We start from the raw sequence: 22,899 nt of genomic DNA, 5'->3' as shown, positions 1-22,899 counted from the left end.
GCGTGCTCACAGACCAGACCTCAACTACATCCATATGTCTGACCATCTCATGAATATAGCTCCAGATGATACGATTTACCAAAACCACAGGTTTTACTCGTGTCCAGAGCAATATAAATATGTCTGCATTTTAGAACGTTCTCTCTCAGGTTACATCGACTATGGCTTTCACGTAACTCACATCGTGAGACTTAATCTCTCTTAAAACCCTCATACCTTCACACTGAGATTAGTTAAGTAGAACCTCAGTATATCTGCTGTGGTCTTCACTGCTCTCTCCCGTTCGTGGTCCTGGCCTGAGCTTAACCAAGCCTCGATGTGCTGTAGAGAAAATCCAGAAAATCGGTACAGTGTAAATAACGGCTATTAGCGCAAACTCAACGCTCACACAAGAAGACAGGGTGAAACAGATCACAGTTCACCTTAAAAATAGTTTGAAGACCATCTGGGCTGAGGTCTCGGCCAAGCACATTCTGCAACAGCTCCTGAAGTGCATTGAAGGTGTTTGTGTATAAAGCCTAGAAAAAAAAAAAAAAATCAAATCCCTTATCAAGAGTACTGTGGCACCTCCAGTTTCTCACCAGGTTAACCTAAAAACTAAAACCTAAAACCTAAAACCTAAAAGTGAGTCTAGCGGTGAACTAAACTGCATTTTAAACAGAAAAAAGTCCATTCAGAATACAAATTAGTCTTAATCTTTTTCAGAGAAACCATCAGTAAGAGTATAGTTTCTCGGGGAAAATAAATTATAAGATTTAAATGGTATTATATAAGAGGCAAGAGGAAAAATATCTGTAACTCTAGACGAGTGTGTGAGTCCTTACCTCTCTCTGCTGTGGATCCAGAGTCTCTTCATCTTTCGTCTTGTCTGGCGTGTCCACGGTGGGAAGCGCATACACGCCATTTAAACACGTTCTAATCATTTCAAAATTCTCATTCTCAGTTAGTGGTGGATCCAAGTTCCTGAGATTAAGAGTCAAGTCAAATGCACTCAGTCAGTCATCGAAATTCTACAGAGGAGCATGAATAGAACACATGCGGTTACAGAGACAGCCAACAATGGGATGGAAAAATAATATGAAACCTTCTTTAGTTTTCAGTGGAATGTTAAGAGATATTAATGTCGTCGGGGATGTAAACTGCACTTTTCACAGATTCTCATGGAAGGTTCTGTATACAGCTGGTCAATTAATAAAGCCATAGGGCACGAGAGACTGTGACTTATAGATACACACGTGGTCAGAACATCAATGTGAAAATCAACATCGATGGACTTGAACCATCAGTTCAGTTTAAACTTCATGAAAAACACATACAAACACATGCATACGCACACATGCATGCACAGAGAGAGAAAGCTGGAAAGAAAGAAAAAGAAAGAAAGAGAGAGAGAGAGAGAGAGAGAGAAAGACAGAGAAAGGCAGAGAGAGAGAGAGAGACAGAGAGAAAGGCAGAGAAAGACAGAGAGAGAGAGAGAGAGAGAGAGAGAAGAGAAAGACAGAGAGAGAGAGAGAGAGAGAAAGAGAAAGACAGAGAGAGAGAGAGAGAGAGAGAGAGGGAGAGAGAGAGAGAGAGAGAGAGAGAGAGGGAGAGAGAGAGAGAGAGAGAGAGAGAATGCACTGATTAATAATAATGTCTCTGTGACTTTGTAAGGATACACAAGGTTGGCACAAGTGGACATGACCAGGTGACGAATTGGAGTCCGCATGACATCAGTTGGCTCTGCTTTAATGAAGTCCTACGGTTACAGAAAAGGCAAGAGAAACACATCACTCTATTTTGACCACATAACACTCAGTTCATTTCTAAACATACTTATTACAGTAAAAGACAACCTTCTCGCACATGATGAATGACATTTTTCAATTTCTGCATCTGCAGTGTGTATCACACATTATCATTACAACATCAGAGGACATGCCATTATTTCAAGTGCCTTAAAACACAATGGAAACAATCATAAAATGATGTGAAAATGAGGTGAGTGGGAGTGAAAGCCACTGACCATCATGACGGTCATGAGCTCTTGTTTGCGGGTGAACAGGTAACTTTGTTTACGCACGCAGGCGCTGATGGCCTTGGCAACAAGCCCCACACTCTGAATCAAACTGAGCTTCATGGTTAAGTCCTGCAATTCAAACACACACACACGCACCATAGTCACGGTAAATAGTGTTAAGTGTTAATATAACGCAATAAACATGTAAACCCCATCCTCTGTGTAAATACGACCAAACAACCAGTATTCCATTGTGCCATTGAAATCTATTATTTTTTTTCCTCTAATACTGTATCTATTTGTGGTGCTGCTCTCTGACCAAGTGCATGCTACCGGGAATACAAACTATTAAATGCCGCATTAGTTCAGAAGTGCAACAGTTCCACAGAGAGAAACACAAAAGGGAGTAGAAATTAAAAATCACAATCCACCACAGAACTGTGATTGAGAGTAGAAGACTGGAAGAGAAATTGATTGATTCAGTGAATCAGATACGAAGACCATCTGAAATCAAATGTTAAGTCAGAAAAACCAAGTCCACAGAAAAAAACACTGTAAATGCATTAGTCAAAGAGAAATATTAATAGGTTAGTGTGAAAATCTCCATTCGCAAACCTTCTGAACCCCTCAAAAGTTGTATGACTTCATGGAAATAAACCCATGTTTAAAGGACAAGAATGCCATATTCTGATCATCAAAAATAAATTCCGAGAAACTTTTGGGATGTCCAGAACAAATATAGGGGCAAGGGTCTTGCAAGTGTTTGTATTTGATCATTTGATATGTCAAACTTAACGGGTCTACAGAGCCACCAAAGCTTTACGAGGAAGTTCAGAAGGTCATGACCTGTGAGCTTGTTTAGGCAGCGTCGGCACTGAGAGGATAATCAGGTCAGTAAAAGTTTTAAGAGTTAAAGAGAACTCCTCGACGGTCATTTCCTGTCACGGTACCTTAGTCTCTACTTTAATTCCCAGAACCTGTTCAACAAAAAAGTAACAAAGTGTTTAATTCACAAGTCAATTACTTAAAAATAAAAACAAAAAAACACTGTTATTCCCATCTTTTCACAAATGAAATCAAGGTTAATGCCTATTGTAGGTCAGTAATTACCTGTCAAAAATATGTAAAGTGCATATTTCAGAATGTTAATCTGGTAAGCGCCTGAAATCAGTATGTCAGTTTTTTTTCCCCCAAATCACAAAAACACATGTTTGACAGCACTGACACACTGCTTTAGATACAGACCTACTTGCCAAATGTGTTCTGAGAGACAATTATTCCAGTAACTAAAATTCTAATCATTTTACAGGACATCAGTTTACTTAATTGTGGACTAAAGTTCTCCATGGTGACAGTGCTGTGCTACTACTGAAACAAAATGGGACTTAGCTAATTATTGTACAAATCCTTCTTATTAGTACATTACCACACAGATGCTTTAAGCACACGTCATTCAGTTACTGTACGGAAGAACTCAATTTTTATTTTCCCATAGTTGCAATGAATGATATCATCATACTGGATAAAAAAAAGGCCCCTTGGATAAATATTGAAATAAGCTCCAATTCAAATTCAGTAAAAAAAAATGCGCCATGGCTATGTTCTGCTAACATGAACTCACACTGAACTCTTATCTGCACCATCAAACACTGAGTGCTTAAAGGTTCCTTTGTGATAATTCAAAATCAAACTGTGTGTAGGTCGAACCTGGTGGCTGAAAGACTCTAAGGACTCATTTAACTGACGCACACACTTTTCAGCAATCACACGACGGCCAACAGTAAAGAAAGAGGAATATATTTAAGGAGAAAATCAGTCAGATGAAATCTCTGTGTGTGTCTATAGTTCTTTGTTGAAAGATTAGTCTGCTTTTTGGCTGTAATCTAGAAAATTAGTAATGTTTAACAAGGCATGTATGTTCCAATTCATTGACATAAATCTAATGCATAAACTGATTAAATACAGTCTTTTTCTGCTCTTTTAAATTGCCTTGGTTTATTAATATTCTCTGCAACATGAGGTCATTTAGGGAAATGCCAACCTAAGCAACAGAAGAGCGCCAATAAAAAAAGAAAAGATTTTATCGAGCACACAGTAACCCTCAGTATTTGGCCAAAGTATTATTATTAATAATAATCCCTGCACTGTTACAGGAAAGCATTACACTTCTCTGATAAAACAGCTGAATCAGATGCGAGTACCTCAACATTGTTTTATTTTGTTAAGATTTGTTTTATTATGCATGTATTATTGCAAGAAAATGGAAGTCTTTTAATGGAGCATTTTCAGAGGGTCTAAAAATACCTTTGGCAACTAACTGAACCACTCAAACCCGCCCTTGGGTGGTCTTGGGCCTAAAACACGATCAACCTGATGATTGTGAGTAAAATACAGGTGGAGGAGAAATGTTACCTTAGTGTTGAAGTGCTTGCTGATGCTCCGTAGAATATCGTTATCGATGCGATTGAGAATCTGGTCCTCGGGAGCGTGCAGGGCCACGTAACCGTAACACAAGATCAAAGTGCTTTTCATCTTTTCCACATCCACGTCATTCTTGTCCTGATTAACGAGAAAAAAACGAACATCAACACATCAGCAGCAGCAGCAGCTGCTGCAGAGACAGGGACAACCCTGCACTGGGACAATTTAATGACAAGTGCTGGATTAGCCACACAGTGTGTGTCCATGGCACAATACACTGCATTCAGTTATTAATCAGCAAGATGAGAACAGGACCTGTACAAAACTGTAATGAGTGCATGCCTATTCAAAACTGAAAAGTAACTTAAAGTAACTGAAAGAGTCAATTTTATCTGTTGAAAGCACTTGTCAAAAAAAAATCCATCTGGTAGACATTTACTGATTTATATCTAAAGCGCTGACTATGGTACATTACATCAGGCACATTACAAAAGTTTCTCAAAAAAAAAAAAAAAAAGACAAAACAAATTGGGAAGTGTAACCTACTTTAAGCAGTCCAAAGATCCCTGAGGCTTTCTTGAACGCATCAGATTTCCCGAACTCCTCCAACTTTGCCAGTGTGCCATCAAGATGACTGTTGGCACACAAGCCCAATCCCATTGCAACTCCCTGTGAAACCAATTACTTCCTATTAGTGGACATTTGAGCCACAAAAACCCAAACTAAAGATCAATATTATCATTTGGATGTACCACAGTGCAATTAAAGATTTTATTTTTTTTTTTTGGAATCTCTTCTTAAGCTGATAAGGCTGTAACGTCAAGAAGATGACTCGACTAAGGACAGTAATTATAAATTACAGTTGAGGCCAAAAGCATGACTGTGCTTTTGAAAATAAGCAAAAATTTCGAAAGCATACTTGTCACGAGACCAGCTCCTACCGAGCGGTTCGAAACTTCAGCACAAAGCATATACTGTGCTCTTTAATTGGACGCTCAAATAAAATATAGCGCCAAGGATCAGGTTGAACATGTGAGGGGGAAAATAAAAAAAAAAGACAGGTCTACAGTAAGATGGGTTAAAAATTCTGGCCTGCTCAAAATACAGTTGAAGTAGAGGCTCTTCACGCTGACAGGTTTTGGAGAAAGCTGCAGAATATAAAAATTTTAGTTCCACCCAAAAAAAAGGTTATGCCAGGAGTTGCTGTACCGTTCTTTCAATGGCGTCATTGTGTCGGGCGTTGATAAGGATCTCCTGTAGCTGTTTTCTCACCAATTCTTTATTGGTACACTGCTGTAGAGTCACCCCAATGCACTTGTATAGAAAGCTCTGGAAAGCGCAAGGCAGAAACAAACAAACCTGTCAGTTCTGAAGTTCATACGAGATTTCTTTTTAATACCTAGCTTTGCTGGCCTCACAATTCAAAGAGCAGATGGAATGTAGATCTGGACAAATGTCACAAGAAGAAAAAAAAAAGATAAGAAGTATCGCTAGAAAAAAAAAAAGTCAACAATACTGCATTATGAGAGAAGGAGAACAGGCTTGTGGTAAACACGAGTCGGTTTTGGAGAGGTCCAAACAACAGATAAAAAAAAAAAAGGTAAACTTCACTAACCTTCTCCTCAAGCAGGTTGTTGTAGGTTGGTAGATACTGGGTCCCCTCAACAGCGAGCTGACAGCACCATTGACCGTCATCAATGGTTGCCAAAGTTTTGGACAGGAGCTTTGTCAAAAATCAAAAGGCAAAATATAAGCACTGATATTCAGTTGGTCATTACTTCTCTTGATGAACTAGTTGGGGAAATTGTAGCAATAATGTGAGTGTAAAATTTGGGTGCATTTGTGACACAAAAAAACACACAAACCTTCAGCAGACCATCTTCCCATTTGTCTTTGTTCAAAGTTTCTGGGGTAGACTCTGGTCAAGGAGAGAGACAACAGAAAAGAGCATAAAGCATCCTGACCGAGCAGTCACTTTGGAAAAAGAAAAACATTAAACTATCAGTGACATCCAATATAACTAAACCAAATCAAATGATTTTCAGCTATAAAACTCTTCAACACTATTACAGGCCATATCGTGCATTTTCACAAGCGTTCAGAGGAGTAAAAAATGATTTTCCTCATTAAAATATGCTTTTGCTGGCTCGTAAAACTTCTGGATCTCTCCAGTACAATCCCTTAAGAGGAACGGCTGCGGCTGAAGGAAAAACTTAGAAGATTTATCTGAAAACCCAATTTAACAGACTCTTGAAGAATCCTTCACTGTCTAAACATTGACATAAACTTGGTCTCAAAGAGCCTCTTATTATCAGAGCTTTGGTTAAAAGGATAATGGGGAGTGTTAAGCGGTTTATGGGCTTCAGTCGTAGTGACACACACACACAGACACACACATATACACACACACACACACACACACACACACACACACACACACACACACACACACACACACACACACACACACACACACACACACACACACACTTACCCTCCAGATAGCTCAGGAGTTGGGGAATCTCTTTTTCCCACAGCTGCTCAGCTTTGGGGTGGATGTTGGGACTAAGAGCATTGAGTAAACTCAGTGAGGGTGCACCCTGACCACGGCAACGAAACGGAAACGCAGCATTCACCTGACCCGAACACACAAATAAACAAACAAATAAACAAAACATTCTTTCATCCGTGTTCCCAACATCATTGCTCTAGAGATCCCTAAACAGAATGGCACCGTTAACACCTGCATGCGAAATATATTACCGTGGAAACAATAACCAAGACTGTTTACATTTGGAAACTCTAAGTTTAAACAACCGCAAAGAGTCTTTTTGGTTCGTGACATATTCCATTAATTACAGTTGTTATAACATCATCAGTCACATATATAGTAATGTAATCAAGTAGCTAAAATTCATATTCCGACTTGACATTACTATTCATTTTTTAGAAGTCTGAGGCTAACGCACATTTTAAACAAACTGTCATATAGCTTCAGTGTAGATCCTACAAAGCCAAGTTCCAATGTTTAGGCACACACACACACACACACACACACACACACACACACACACACACACACCATATGGGAGTGTGCGTGTGTAAATACACAAGTGCGTGCATACACACACACACACACACACACACACACCACACACTACATGCAGTGACTGATGGTGGGTGACTGAGGAGCTTCATTCACTTACCAAAAGCCTTATCATCAAAGTGTGTGGAGAGGGAAGATTAGTGCCTGGAAAGGAGGAAAGAGGGCAGACAAGGGTAAGCCACAAGCTAGTATACGATCCAAAAGCATTACAATTACAACAAGTAAATGATTACCAACCCGGGACCTGATTTGTTCTGAACAGAGCCGAGTTAATCATCATCTGCCTGCAAAATAATTACCTTCTGCTTCAGGACCCGTGTGCTTTATTTAACATGATAAATATGGCTTTTCATTTGACTAATTAAAACCAGACACGTCTGGCTAGGAAAATGGCTTATAATGAAAACAAAATGTCTGTGAGTGAAATTCTCTTCCAACCACTGATGGAAAAAAAAGGGTGGGGGGGGGGGGGGAGAGAGGGGGGGGGGGGCATGTTGGGTAGCTGAGCTCCCAGAATGCTAAGGAGAAGAAGAGGTTCAGCTAGCTGTGTGTTTATGGTGTGGCCTTATGAACCAAAAGGTGATGTCTTGGCTTAAAAGACAGCGGTTGGAACGGTGTTTAGCGGTGATGTCATTCGAGACGGTGGTACCTTGCGCACTGAAGTTGATCGTGAAGTTGGCTTCCTGGGCAGTTCGCTTCTTATTGGCCAGCAGGATGAGGCTTTTGCAGAGGGGTGTGGTGGCATTAGAGTACTGGACTGGGGTTAGGTAGCAAAGCAACATGGGCCATAGCACCTAAATAACATATGACAGACATCCACAATTAATATCTACAAGTGCTCCTGGAAGTCACTCAGGGATGTGGCCAAAATCATGTGGCCAAAACAAATGCTTATACAACAGCAAGAGCCAGGCTGGCAAAGCCAGTGTAAGTCATTCAGAAAACATCCTCCTTTACGGAATTAAATTAATACGGCATCTTGAGAAATTTGACGACGCCTCGAAATAAAATCTCTCAAAAGCTGAACTATGTAACGAAGGTTACATCAGATTAAACTACCGTGGAAGAACACAAACAAATACAAAACGACGCTCTAATTCGTCCTAGCATCCAACGGAGAACATTACAGCGTTCTTTAAAACAGAGCCGGCACTAGAACGCTACGGAGCGCCATGTCGAGGGTGTCTTTGCCCTGCTTCTCGTGATTATCACTGTTCCGTGCATTTCTGGATGAGAAACGAGAGACGTTTTCTCCACCTCATAAACTCCCCCTATTTTCCAGTGCGAGGAGAGATTCCTGTCATCGTGTGCACTGTTGATATTGGTAACCGCAATAGGAAAAGAAGCACTAACATGGTCTGAGTGCACTAAGCGTAGATGCTGTTTTTGGACGCGAGCTTGATCTACAGTTCTGAATGTTTTGGAGGATCTTCTTCGTTACTGTAAGGAAAAACACAGTTTTGTCCCCCTTAAGACAATCTGGATGACCATCTACAATTCACATCTGAAAATACTTATTGTCCTCCTAACTGTCTGCCGTTAAAAAAAAAAAAAAAAAGGCAATATATTCAAGAGTATACTTAAGCTCAACTTATCTGAATTCCACAGTCGCTTAAATCCGACAGCTGCAGTCTGAAACCCTCTTATAAATAAATAAATCAAAATGCTCAGCTTTCTAAATTTAAATTTGACTTTTTTTTTAAATATGTTTTACTTAAATTTGACTCCTTGCGATGCAGGCTGCATATTTCAAAGTTCATTTTAATCATTTACGATGAATGATATTGGTTCAAGTAGGACTTGACAACTTAACAGCTCACAATGAACACAGTTCACGTATAAACCTTTAAAAAAAAACAAAAACTGTCGGCCGTTACCAAAAAAAAAAAAAAAAAGCATAAACCTAAGGAATGATAAAATCACAACGAAATTTCAGTCGACCCTTAATGAACTCACGTCGGTCAGGCGGCCCACTGTGGTAGTGAAGAGGTGAAGCGTGTTGTCACACATGCTTCTAAGCGCCTCATTGGTCACTTCCTCAGGATCCGCAGGCCTCTGTCCACGCTATATTCAAACCAGAACATACACGCTTGGGTCTGTGAGTCATTCATAGACCAATCATTTTCATGTAGATTTCATGGTTATGCTTCGTGATTATTGGCAAACTCACCTCTACGACCTAAGAGGTACACTACAACACAGGATTTCCCAGTTAGCTACACAACATGACTATTGTTGTATTTCTTCTTCTATTGTTTTGTTCGTCTTCACGCATTACTTCACTCCTTTATTTAACATTACGCTCCTAACAGATAACAGATAACTTTCAGGGGTATAGTTCCTCCTAACAATCAAAACTACCAGAACTATTTCTTTCACAATCTCTACTTCACATACCACATGAGGGAGAAAGCTCAGATTTTTGGATGGTTGTTTTTCTAACTCTGATGAGACAGTTCATTTGATCCTCATTGAAATAACTCCTGCATATGGTCTGCATAACTGTGGACATGTCATTAAAACTAAGGCTAATTTAAACTTACATGAATAAAAGGTTTAACGTACATAGTAGGTATCGGGGAGGGCACAGTGTTGGATAATGAACTTCACCAGTAAATCTCCTCCCTCCAACTCCAGATAACCATGATGTGCCATGGCACTAATCACCTGAACCAACATCTTTTTCACCTGCAGAAAAAGAAATATAATAATAAATACGAAAATAAACTCTCACATATTCACCGAAAACAGCTGTTCAAATAAGGTTTCAGATTTTTTTTTTTTTTTTTTTTTACCCCTCAAACCATTAAGATTTCAAATTTCATTGACTTGAGTTAAAACAAACAATTCATTAAAGTTCTTATGGAATCCAATCTCAGTCGTGAAGCATTACAGTGAAAACAGCTTCTCGTGTAAACACAAGTCAAGTTTTTTGGACGTAGTAGATTGGATAGCCAAATACACGTTACAGTAAGGGTTTGGCCATGGTTTTAGTGTCTTCCCGACGCAGACAGGATTACAAATTCAATAATTTCACCAAGTGTAAACACCGATAATGACAATGACAGTTGTAATACCTTGTTGCTGTGATCAGCCAGTGGCTGCCTGATACTAGCCAGAATCAGCAGCTTCTTAGTCTCCATGATTGACGCTACGGGAAAGAGAAGAAGCACGAATCGCGAAATGATCCCCTTAACGTTTAATGTAAATGTTTGCATTAAGCAGGAAGTACTGTTAATGTGTTCCTATGACATTCTGCCTGACAAACTCAAACAAAGAGATCTCAAAGTGAGAAATTACGAGCAACTGTGATGGATAAAATGATATAAATGAAATCTGGTGTTTAGATTCAATTTGATTCCTTTTTTTTTTTTTTTGGTCTTACTGGAGGAGTTAATAAGATGTCTTAGCACTGCCAGTGAGCCGACACGATTTCTCTCATTGCTGTTTTCCAGTTTCTGAAGAACAAACACGATAAGTCTGTCTGGAAAGGTGTTTGCTATGAGGAAGAAGAAAAGACATGAATTAAAAAGAGTGATCAACTATAAACAAAAATTAAAAAAATTATTATAAAAAAAAATGCCACTGGTTTGGGCTAATGCTCTGAAACAAAGTTTACAACCATCCATGCATACAACCATCCATGCATCGCACAGCCAGTTAAAGTCTGAATTATGCAACACTTTCAGTTCATGTTCTAATGTCACAGATATGCGTGCTAAAAAAATATTTTTCATGTCCCTGCGATAAACTTTAAAGGTAGCAATTTTACTCTATTTAAGTCATCTGGGCTGATCCACAAACATGTTTCTTAAGAGGAATCGTGATGTTAGGATACAGTACCAAATGCCTGCTCCCTCCCTTCCCAACAGACAACTGCAGCATTACATCAACTGTCAGCTGACTGGGTTTGTGCACAGACAGCTGAACCTGCAATCATTCAAGCAAAAACACACACACACACACACACACAGCTCAAGCCATTCAAGAAATGAACCAACCAAGGATGCTGAAGCATCTTAAAACTTCATTGTGATTTTTTCACTGTCGGAGGGTTGTTGTAGTCCACTGGTGAACAGACCTGGAAAAGAAAAAGAAAAGAAAAGAAAAGAAAAGAAAAGAAAAGAAAAGAAAAGGAAAGAAAAGAAAAGAAAAGAAAAGAAAAGAAAAGAAGGCTACATGTGAATTCATGTAAGTACACAGAAGGAGGTTGACATCTTTAGTGCTTTTCAGATGCACAACCACACAAACACACTGAGTGAGTGACTAACCACTTCATTTCTAAAGGATCTCAGACAGAGTAAGCATTCATGAGCAAAGTCAGTATTATCCCTCCAGAGAGAGGGCATGTCTGTTAGTGCTGATCTGAGATCAGATTTACTTAAGCCCTGTACAGAGCCAAACCACTACATGCTACAAAGCAAAAAAATCTGTCCAGAAAGCCATAATGCCTCACATTCAAGTGGCTTTGGCTAAAAGCATCTTCTAAATGTACTGTAATGTAACATAAAATACACCAACAGTGATCGATATTCTGCCCTGATGGAATCAAAAAAAGAAAAAAAAAGCAAAAACCAAAGACTAGAGTTGCAGTCATTGAGATTGGAGACAAGCCTAAACAGGACTGCCAAGGTTTTTACTAAACCAGGTGAACCAGTTGTCACACAATATGACTCCACATTGCTGACCTGCGAGAGGAAAAAATTGCGACGGGTGGCAAAAAAGCGCTGGAAAATATTTGTTTGTGAGAGTATGACACACGGACAGGGAAGGAAGAGAATGAATGAAGCCACCAGACCTGTTGGTGTAGAGCGAGGAGTAGTCCATCAATCTGAGTTTCAAGTACTCTGCTCCCCATGTTTACAGAGGCATCCAGGACTTGACACAAACTCTATACAAATCACAGCAACACTATTACTGTTAATGAGCATGGGTACATGAACACGCGCACGCACGCACGCACACAATACAACAAACATGCTGATTTCTCACAGACTTCAATGTGACATTCATTTAAAACGGTTAAAAAAAAAAGCCTATCTTGAAATATCTGGAAAACATTCTCCACATATTTTCATGTGTACAACTAATTTGAAACACTATGGGTTTTTTTTTTTTTTTTTTTATCTTTTTGTGTGGTATGATCACAAAGGGGCTTATTCATAAACACTGAACCGTGTCTATTACTTAACCCTAACGCTAAAGGATGTCACACGAAAGGTTCGCGTTACAAGTCTTCTTCTTCTCTAGCAATGCACAACCCAAAGAAAGAAGCATGTAATCAAATTCAGTTCGCTTTTTCTGGCACCGCAGCGGCACACGGGAGAGGCTGAGTGTATGAAAAGTGACAGATGAGCGGAGCTCTCCTGCGGATGGCCCTTGGATGAGTGTGCCAGTGAGGGCGGGCCTACCTTGCTGATGATATAGTGCTCCGGATTCTTTCTGTACAGAGCCGCGATAGTGGGAATGAGCTTGGGAATTTGCTCTTCCAGTTTATCGTGCGCCATGAGATGACTCATAGATCCCAGAGCTTCTGCCACCGTCAAACGTAACTGTAGGAAAAAATACACACACACACACGCACACACACACGCAGCCGCACGCATGCAGATACCAACACACACACATGCACACTGAGTATACATGTTCTGCTTTTCTTCCAAATCACAACGCAGCAAAATTGCCATTCAAATGCATTTGCATCACCTTTCCAGTGTGACTATAAAAATGCTCGAATGTCAAATAAACCTACAGTATATACTTTCACACTCGTATAAACACTTATATTCATTCTTTCAGTTGTATGGGATATTTTGGATAAAAATCCTTTGGTACAATATATATAAATACCATATTGTATTTCAGCCAGAAGCATTTAAGTCAACAATACATAAAAATGCAGTAGATTTATATAGAATTTAACCAAACCCGTCATGCCAAGAACTGCTTATTTCTGTAACTAAGTCATTACTCTCGAGACATTCTGGGGCCAAAATGCACAGCGCATTCAACTTAATTATTCAAAGGAGAGAAGAAGACGCCAACTTCCAGATTACATCATTTTAAACAAGCTCAACAGCCTATTTACTGAGGGGATTAACGACGTCTGTCATGTTTTATGAATGAGCGAGAAATTCAAGCTTTGTGCTCCGATGCGAACATCACCCTTTTCATTTGTACATGGGCATGGCTTTTGGTCCATAAGAAAAAGATTGCTGCAAATCAGACTTGTGTGACCTCTTATCAAACAAACATGGGCGAGACATGAGCACAAACTCAATAAGGGGCTAATTGGACCCTTGCTCTGTCTCATTTCTTGTACCTTGGGCTCGCGGCTCTGAAGCCAGCTGCCGAAGAGGATGTCGTAGGCGGCGTAGATCTCGCTGGAGAAAGTGTCTTTTCGTACGGTCGGGTCGGGGGCCTTGTCCAGGTTGGCCAGGTATTCTAGAATGCTCTCGCTGAAATGGGAAAGGGCTGGCAAAAAAAAAAAAAAAGGGAAAGAGAGAAAGAGAAATGAGAACATACAATCTCTGATACACATCCGCATTCATGAACTGGAAAAACCTACATTTATCAGTTTTCCACAGTCCATAAAAGTAAGAAACAATGTGTACGTAGATATCATAAATATAACCATGGACTATCTTATTCACTTGCTGAACACTGACGGAGAAAGAAGGACTGTAACATTTCTAACTGTAATGCAGTCACAGACAGCTTCAGTGCTGGGTGTTTCTGTGCCGACAGATCTACTGGATATTCCATTTTTGAGCTAGTCTTAACAAGCCTGACTCGTCCAATCAAAAGTCTGACAATCAGATGAGACGTTTAATAAGGTGTACTGGTGTTGGGCTGGAAGTGAAAATGGGCAAGGAAAAGTAAAACAGAAAGTTTGCCTGTCTGAGAGTGGATTAGTTAACTCATAATTGTCCTTATCTTTCATCCCCCTGTCAGCCTCCTATCAGCATCGCCATCCCCTTTGATCATGCTCCAATTTACTTGCAATTGTAACTGCCCACTGGGTCAGCACCTATTGCACACCTGTCTGGCCAAGGAGGGGTCTCCTCTCTCTGTGGTCCTTCTCAAGATTTCTCCCATTTTCCCTATTTCCCTTTTGGGTTTTTGGGGAGTTTTTTCTTGCCCACCATGAGGATTAAGTCAGGGGGTGCCGTCCTGTTTTGATTTGACTGTTGTGGCCTGTAAAGCCCTTTGAGACTATAAACAGTGATATTGGGCTCTAAATAAACTTGAAATTTTTAAACTTGAAACTTAAACTTACCAGAGGAGAAAACCCACTTCATGTTGTCCTGCTTGGCCATGCCCAGCATTGGTAACATGGTGCCCAGGATGGCATTGAGAAACGGTACCATACCGTAGACTGAAAGCACAAACAGGTAAACAAACGAAAATTACAGTGCTTGCTCGTACTACAGAAACTCTCTTTACAGATATACTCAAGCTGTCAGCATACTCTTTAGTTGTGGATGCTAATATCTGAATCGTGGCCGTGCCGTCAAAACAAACAGATCTAGATGTTCACAGCCACCACAAACAATGTTTACACACGTAACACTAAAGCGATGGGTTCTAGATCAGTAAATACACTGCTTTAGGTTTGAAAATTGCCATTAGGATTTCAAAATATGCTGATAAAATATGTAAATATTAAAACTGCCCGCTCATCATGAATGTAACCTCTAAAGAGGAATCTTGAATGGTCATGACAGGTCAAAAAAAAAAAAAAAAGACCAAGTTCGGCATTAGCAGAGAACCACACAGGATATCCCTCACTCACAATGGAGAATTTCCTCAAACCCAGCTAAAACTACCATTGTTTCCGCTGTTCAATAATGCTTCATTATGAAGAACCAATGAGTGGAAGTCATTATTAATGTGAGAGAGAGGAACAGTAAAAAAAACCAAAACAGAACAATAACAAAACCCAATTCTGAACTGAACGGAGAAAAAAGACACATAATAATAAACCTCTTTTCATGACCGGTGCACAACAGTCCAAAACAAACAAACAAACAAACCCTTTCCGCTGATTGATCTACTGAAGTTTATAAATGCTAGAGCTAAACTGCAGTGTTTTGCAGACTGGGGAAATTCATACCGTTGGAGTCTGAGAGACTGGCTAGTGTTTGAACTATGAAAAAATGAGGCAGGACCCCTGGCTGGAATTTGCTGAGGATTTCTTCCATGATGTCATTGATGTATTTATTCCCAACAGCAACTAAAATATTACTGGCTGCCTGCTGCCAGTCAGGTACCACTTCCTGTAAATGACACAGAGAAAGGTCTGATTAAATTCTCAGGTGGTTGAAGTTAAATATGTTTTATAACCATAAACAATAAAATCAAAACGTCTGAGAGACAACACTAGCCACACATTTTGACTACGAAAGAAGAAAAAACATTCTTTAGAGCAGGTGCTGTTTTCCTTTGATTCAGACAAAAAAAAAAAAAGAGAGCAACTCATTTGAAATCTTAATATCCAAAAGCACCGTCTCACCTTTGACCTGGTCATCTCGTCGGACGCTAAAGAGATGATGCTCTTGATTTTCGGACCACTGATTTCACCGATTTTGCTCTTCACCACCAGTTCAATGGTCTGCAGTATAACCACTCTGTGTCCCACGACCAGCTAGACCAGAAACACAGGCAAAAGTACAATTCAGGTCAACAGCAGATCACAGCACTATTACAGGAACAGTGGCATTGTTTCTAGCACTGCAGGGCATGTGTGTGTAATGTACACAGTGACATTAGCCATACGATTTGGAGGCATCACATGGCATGCTCCCCCTTTATTCAAAAAAAAAAAAAAGAAAGAAAAAGAAAAAAAAAAACCTGCGGTAGTTTAGGAAATTAGTCTTGCTTAACGTAAGGACACACAGGCGGTCATGCCATTTATGCTGTCACATGAGAGGTCACATTAGCACTGGAGGGGAAGTGAATGATGACATGGACTTTGGTTACACATGTCTCTGGTGTGATCTGATCAGTAGCAGTAACGACAGGAACATAAAAACATCAGTCTAACTCTGTAATCTGCTTACGTATAAAGAAATATGAGGACTCCAGTCATACAATTGTAAATACAACGTCTCACATGAACAAGTTTACAGCACTATAGAGACTGTAGTTTTGGTCCCAAGAGAGTGTTACAGGGACAGTAATTCTATCCCTTACACAATATTATAGAGACCTTAGTTCTGTCCCCTCAATTGTATCAGAGAGACTGTAGGTCTGGCCTCTACACAGTGTTTTTGTTGTTGTTGTTGTTGTTGTTGCTGTATTTCTGAGACAGCAGGAGACTAAGAGCAGGGCCAGTCTCTGTTGGGCCAATCTTTCCTTTCTGAACTGGTGACCTCATAAGTTCACATCATGTAAAAAAAAACCGACTCAGTCGTGATGGTAGAGCGAAAAAGTGAGCGATGGGAGAAAGTGTTCACATAATAGCCTGGCAAAGTCCATTACATGTTGAATAATCAATAGCGAGAGAGACAGAGACCTATGGCTAATAAATAAGGAATCTCTCATGGGCCTGTTAAAAGCTTCATTGCATCAAAGCTTTGTTACATTCTATCAGTCATGCTGTCTCTAATTAAGTTTTTAACAACCTGGAGGGCGATACTCTCTGCCTCCAGTAAATGAGACAATGAAACACTCTTGTTTTATTTTCTTACACATAATCAGACATGGGGGAGAGTGGATAAAAATAGAGACATACACGGACAAGAGAAGAAAGAAAGAAAGAAAGAAAGAAAGAAAGAAAGAAAGAAAGAAAGAAAGAAAGAAAGAAAGAAAGAAAGAAAGAAAGAGAATGGAAAATAATCGCTAGTAATAATCTCCATATAATCTCAAAATAATCTCAACAGGTGGGAGGTGCTTCTATTCTTGTTATAAACAGACTGCGAATATAAATGCTAGGAAAAAAGAAATAATATATGGATGAATAGTAGCTGACCTTGGGATGTTTGACCAGGTAGTCCTGACACATGGTGAGCACCTTGTCCGGTTGCTGGTTGCCCAGTGTCAATATGGACTTCCTCACCTGCTCCTGTACCACCGGGTCCTTGTCATTGGCTGCATCCAGCAGAGCGTGGGTGACCTCTGAATGGATCCAATACAGAGAAAGTTAGGGTTTGACCAGAACAATCTACTGTATCACATGACCATATAAGTCTGTTTCTGAGTTCTGCGTATAAACAGCGCTTTACTTCAGCAAATGAATTAGAACAGGGGTTTTCAACCAGTGGAGCCCATCCCCTGGCGGGGAGGCGCAAACACCTGTCAAGGGGGGCACAAGATTAATAGTTTTTAAGGCACAAACCTCTAAGTACAGTGAAAAAGGAGGGGGGTGGGAGTGCAAGTTCAAACGTAGACAACGGGGTGGGGGCGGGGGTGGGGGTTGGGGGGGGGGGGGGGGGTAAGTGACATATAGAAAAAGGCTGAAAACCCCTGAATGAGAGAACACTAACACATCCTTGAACCTTTTAAAAAAAAAGCCTTTCAGATAAATGTTTTTCTGTGCACAGTGAGCTTGGGCAGGCTGTGTTAAACCAAGCTCTGCAGATTAGAGGAATTACCTCCACAGCACAGATCACAGTAAAGCTATGACTAACACAGCTGACTCACCTCAGCTCTCTGACACAGCATGATTGCACAGCACAAACCAGACTCAGTTACACAAAAAGACACATTACCAAATTTGATATGAGGAAAGACGGATATGTTACAGAGCGAAACAGATAATCCATTTATCTGGTCGTAAAGACCTTCAGATTTAATATCACAATAACAGACTAAGTGTTGGTGCTTGGAATAATGTGACGTTAACCAATGTGATGTTTGGTTAGTGACTGATATGCTGTATGTGATGTGTTTGAAGTGTGTGTGTGTGTGTGTGTATGCCTGTTTAACTGCAAATTTCAATGGAACTCACCGTCTAGGTCTGTCTCCTCCATTGTGTCCAAGTGGAGACCAATCACACGAGTCTAGGAATGCATCTGGCGTAACCCACCCTCCTCTCAAAACACCTTTCCGATCGGACGCTATAGCAAACACAGTGTCACCCGTCGCCAACAAGGTGGACAAATATTTGTGGCATTCAACTCCACAGCGACTCGACATTATAAAAAGACAAGCAAGAGTTAAAATGCCATTAGCAAATGCACTTGCTTACGTACACACGGACAGCTTTAAGTAAACACTATCATGAACATTTTTAAGCCACCCACTAGTTCAGGTTCACTGTCGTCAGTTAACCACTTCCTTGTTGACCAGTAATAGCACATCTAACATCTGTCATTCCTCAGTTGGCTGGCTACAGAGGTAGGCTGATGTAACTACATTTCTACATAAACACACTGTGAATGCAATATACACAAAACATCACTGCCATGAAAAGGATTTGTCCTACCTTCCAAACTGCCTGGCAAGCCCGTTGACTTGCAAGCTATCAACAAAATGAAGCGGATATCTCTCTCAAACACATACGGCACTCCTCCGATAGTGTTGGAACTCACTGTCACAGTAAATCAAAATATTTGTATTTATCTGCTGTGTATCATAATCGTGGTGGCACAGCAGATGCGTTGCAAAGGTCAAAACAGCATATGATGCATTACACTGCAGGTAAACACGCCTAATCATGTGCTTCTGGTCAGCAGGAACGTATCAGAGTAGGCGGTTCAGAGCGCTGAGTCCTCCAAGCACCATAGAGTTATAGATGTTAGGAGCCGCGGTGGGGCTGAACCAATGAGCTACCATCACATGAGAGGGCGGCGCTAATGAGCAAAAGTAAATCTTCAACTTTTGTGTTGCTGTTTCTAACTGGTTGCAAGCTGTGATGCATGAAGCCTGTCGTAATTTTAGATATATAGGCTACTTATTGTAAAAGGATCAGTAAGTAAAGAAAGTAATAATAGAAACAGCAAAGAACATTTCAAAAATTAAAACAAAGTTAGGTAACTAAATATTTACAAACCGAATGCGCAGAGAAATGAACTAAATAACCAAAATAAGAATGACAATTGCCTGTATTCATTTGTTAACTAAATTATTTGTGCATTTGCTTGTTTTCTTGTTTTAGAGTGCCATTTCATTTTTAATTACTGATTATGGAAGGTTTCATGTTCGACAGCAGGCTTAGCAACCTCACTAAACACATCCAATGTTCCCGTCATGCTTTGAAATGACTGTGTCAAACAAAATATGATACGATATGTTATGATTTCACACATTTCAGCAGGTTTTGAGTTGTCTCACCTGACACTCAATTTTGTATGCATCCCTAATTAATGCTGGAATGGAGACACGAGTATTGTAAGGTAAAAAAAAAAAAAACCCAAACAAACAAACATGCCCTCTGTCAGTATTTGGAAAAGTGGCAGACAACAGCAGTTTGTTCATCATGAGTGATAGCTAGTGCCCATAAACTGCACTAGAGGGAGCCAGTATATCATAGCCACCCCTGGAGGGGAGACAGAGTATTCATACCCCAGTGTGGGACAGCACATGCGTACAACGCATAAACATACATTGTTTCTTATCATTTAAAATCTCTAGGCCTTACAATCTCAAGGTCTGGTCAAGGTCTGGGTTTAATAACAGTTTTTTTTTATATATAAAAAAACCCCTCCCCAACAACTAAACCAGCCATAACTCCCATAACATTCCCAACACTACACCACAAGTGAACTGGCAAAGTTAAGTTTTCACATGTTTACCACAGAGTAAATAAATAACAATTCGGTTTCAGGAAAGCTTGAAGGCTTTTAAAAGATTTAGTAGCGAGGGGTTTAATGATCTCTTGAGAGCCTGGATGATCTAATCAAATATTATCACAATCTACAGAATAATAATTGTAACTTGCAAGTTTTGCATTCCCTCACTGACTTTTTTACTATTGTGGTTAAATGATGTCCAATGACCGTTCAATGGGCTCGACAATGTAATAAAAAATATGAAGATACTCTCAAAAATGTTCACCCCACAAAAAGTAATGACTTCAATCCATAAACTGGTGGACTCTGTGATATTTGATTGGCTTATTCTGTACTATTGTTGTTCATTTTCCCTTCTGGTTAGGTCATTTTGGTCAGTCTACATGTCTCTGTCATATGGAAATAACATTAGAATATAAATGTACAAACATACCATCCATATAGTCTCACATCATTTGCTCGCATCAAGAATTTTGACAGTTTAAAAGCATCAAGTTCTGTCAGCGTTTGCTAAATGTGCAGGCCACTTGCGGCTACAGCACAATTTTTGTTCTACGTCTATATTTCCTATGGGTTTTTTTTTTTTTTTTCTCGATTTTGAATTACCGCGTGGTTTGTTGAAACATAACTTCTATATGAAAATATTACATTAACATTTAACTGCAGAGCAACTGCTGAACTCCTCTGGAAACAATGCATTAAGGTGAAGTATTAGCTTTGTCTTGAAACTGCACAATATGAAATCTATTTTTGTAAATGAAAAAAAAAAAACCAAAAGAATGATTGTGCATGATTATCCTATCAGAAACTGCTGTCTGTCTTTGCTTCTGTCTATGCCTCTCTCTCTTTCTCTCTCTCTCTCTCTTTCTCTCTCTCTCTCCCTCTCTCTCACACACACACACAGAGGTCACACCACAGTCTTTGGCACTGATGAATGCCCATGGCTGTGCATAATGATTTGTATCTAAACATTGCATCTCCTAAATGTGGTATTTGGAAGGGATGAAGTTATACTTTCAGTGCATTAGGCAGAATTTGTTAGGCTCCAAATGTGGCAGGCAAGGACCTATAACAAGAACTTCACAGATATACACTGAATATTAAATAATGATTTTTTTTTTTTTTTTTAAATTACAGTCCAAGCCGCCCCGTGACCAGTTTTAATTAGGAATGCTAAATACTGAGCTGATCTGGCACCTGTGCGTGTACACGTGGTGGAGGGACGGCCATTAAAGTCGTTCGGTTTTTTCTCTCCCTTTGGGATGCCGAGCCTTGACAGAGAAATACTTCCACCGTAAAAGAGTCAGAACAATAAACACAGCGCGGGAGAGATTGCAAACTAAAACTGCTGTTATTAAAGTAAAGCGCTGACGTAATGTCAACCATACAATCCAGGCAGATGTGGTAACTCACGTATAGACCGTGGGATTTCCGCCACTAAATGGCTTTGCACGCCTTCATAACTGAGGACAAAAGACAACACCTCAAAGTCCTTTTTTATTAACACATTTCTGGAATAAACATCTATATTCCAAGTAAGTAACCATACTGCAGCAAAAATACATTGTAGTATTGGCCTACTGTATATATTAAAGTTGCACAATATAATACATTTTATGACATGTATGTAACTATATTTTAATGTTAATGTATCTAATAATGTTAAGTAACAATATTTCTAGTAACACTTCTTTAATTCATTCATTTTAAATAATTCTATTAGGTTCTTTAGAACTATTGCATCACTGCTAAATCACATCAAAAACAGTAATTCAAACTCTTTTTCTCTTTTTTTTAAACAGCTTTAAATCACAAAAAAATCTGTCACATTCTACGAGTCCTGTTTAAAAACCATTAAAATCTTTAAACGGCGTGACAAATCCTCCAGCCCCTGCAGGCGTGTACCTTAACTCTAGACTTAATATTTTCACATTTAATAAAAACAAGTTTTGTGCCATAATAATAGAAAATTAGGCACACACCAAACCTCTCCTGACCTTCTCCTATGACAGCTTAGACAGTGAGCTCTTATGCTGTTTACTCAGCTGACTCTACTGAACTGCACATGCACCACCCAAACACCTCATCTCAACACAGAGGCCAGTCCCAAACTGTTCTATCTGTCATATCTGAGAATAGAAAAGAAAACTCTTAAAGACAAATGAAACAACTCCTTTTTCATTTAAGTCCTTTGATTAGGTGTTCAACAGGATGAAGTAATATGACGTTTAATGTAATGAGTGACTGAGTGTTATATACTTGATTGTTCCTTAGGACAGAGAGGTTTGTCATTACTAGCAAATTCTCTGTGACTCATTCGAAGCAAAGAACTTGCTCGGTATGGAAAGGGGTATGATGCTGGTTCAGACTAAAGTAAACATGCATTTTTACTTATGTGTAAGGTTTTGATCAACTGCGATGGCAAACGAAGCAAATCTAAAATTACATATGATAAGTACTGAACACGTGACAACATTGAACAGTTGTATATGTGCACGTGTGGGTCCACTTCATACCTTAGGGTAACAAAGCATCGCAGATAGGGTTTTGGTTACAGCTAAGCTTAGGACTGACTGTCCCAGTATGTATCTATATCATTCACTTAGTGGTTTTTTTTTAGAAGCTGTTTCAGTGCGTCC

At 39.6% G+C, this 22,899-nt stretch overlaps 1 protein-coding gene across 1 annotated transcript in view; it reads right to left on the bottom strand.

Annotated features, from left to right (window-relative positions):
- Positions 1–19,122, bottom strand: part of mroh1 (maestro heat-like repeat family member 1) — a 29,480-nt gene extending 10,358 nt beyond the window's left edge. Inside the window, 29 exon segments of the mRNA XM_030782326.1 lie at positions 217–321; positions 423–518; positions 825–963; positions 1,659–1,738; positions 2,006–2,128; positions 2,950–2,976; positions 4,412–4,558; positions 4,967–5,089; positions 5,630–5,749; positions 6,036–6,143; positions 6,286–6,338; positions 6,915–7,056; positions 7,627–7,670; positions 8,176–8,320; positions 9,483–9,590; positions 10,092–10,214; positions 10,604–10,677; positions 10,912–11,025; positions 11,528–11,567; positions 11,569–11,607; positions 12,325–12,417; positions 12,938–13,078; positions 13,849–14,000; positions 14,806–14,904; positions 15,643–15,805; positions 16,042–16,173; positions 17,500–17,645; positions 18,478–18,586; positions 18,955–19,122. Of these exon segments, the coding sequence (XP_030638186.1) occupies positions 217–321; positions 423–518; positions 825–963; positions 1,659–1,738; positions 2,006–2,128; positions 2,950–2,976; positions 4,412–4,558; positions 4,967–5,089; positions 5,630–5,749; positions 6,036–6,143; positions 6,286–6,338; positions 6,915–7,056; positions 7,627–7,670; positions 8,176–8,320; positions 9,483–9,590; positions 10,092–10,214; positions 10,604–10,677; positions 10,912–11,025; positions 11,528–11,567; positions 11,569–11,607; positions 12,325–12,417; positions 12,938–13,078; positions 13,849–14,000; positions 14,806–14,904; positions 15,643–15,805; positions 16,042–16,173; positions 17,500–17,645; positions 18,478–18,499 (2,898 nt within the window). The 5' untranslated portion in view covers positions 18,500–18,586; positions 18,955–19,122.
- Positions 19,123–22,899: the final 3,777 nt, after the last annotated feature.

Source organism: Chanos chanos, chromosome 8 (genome assembly GCF_902362185.1).
Source record: "Chanos chanos chromosome 8, fChaCha1.1, whole genome shotgun sequence".
Taxonomy (NCBI): domain Eukaryota; kingdom Metazoa; phylum Chordata; class Actinopteri; order Gonorynchiformes; family Chanidae; genus Chanos; species Chanos chanos.
This window is presented reverse-complemented; position numbering and strand designations above follow the sequence as displayed.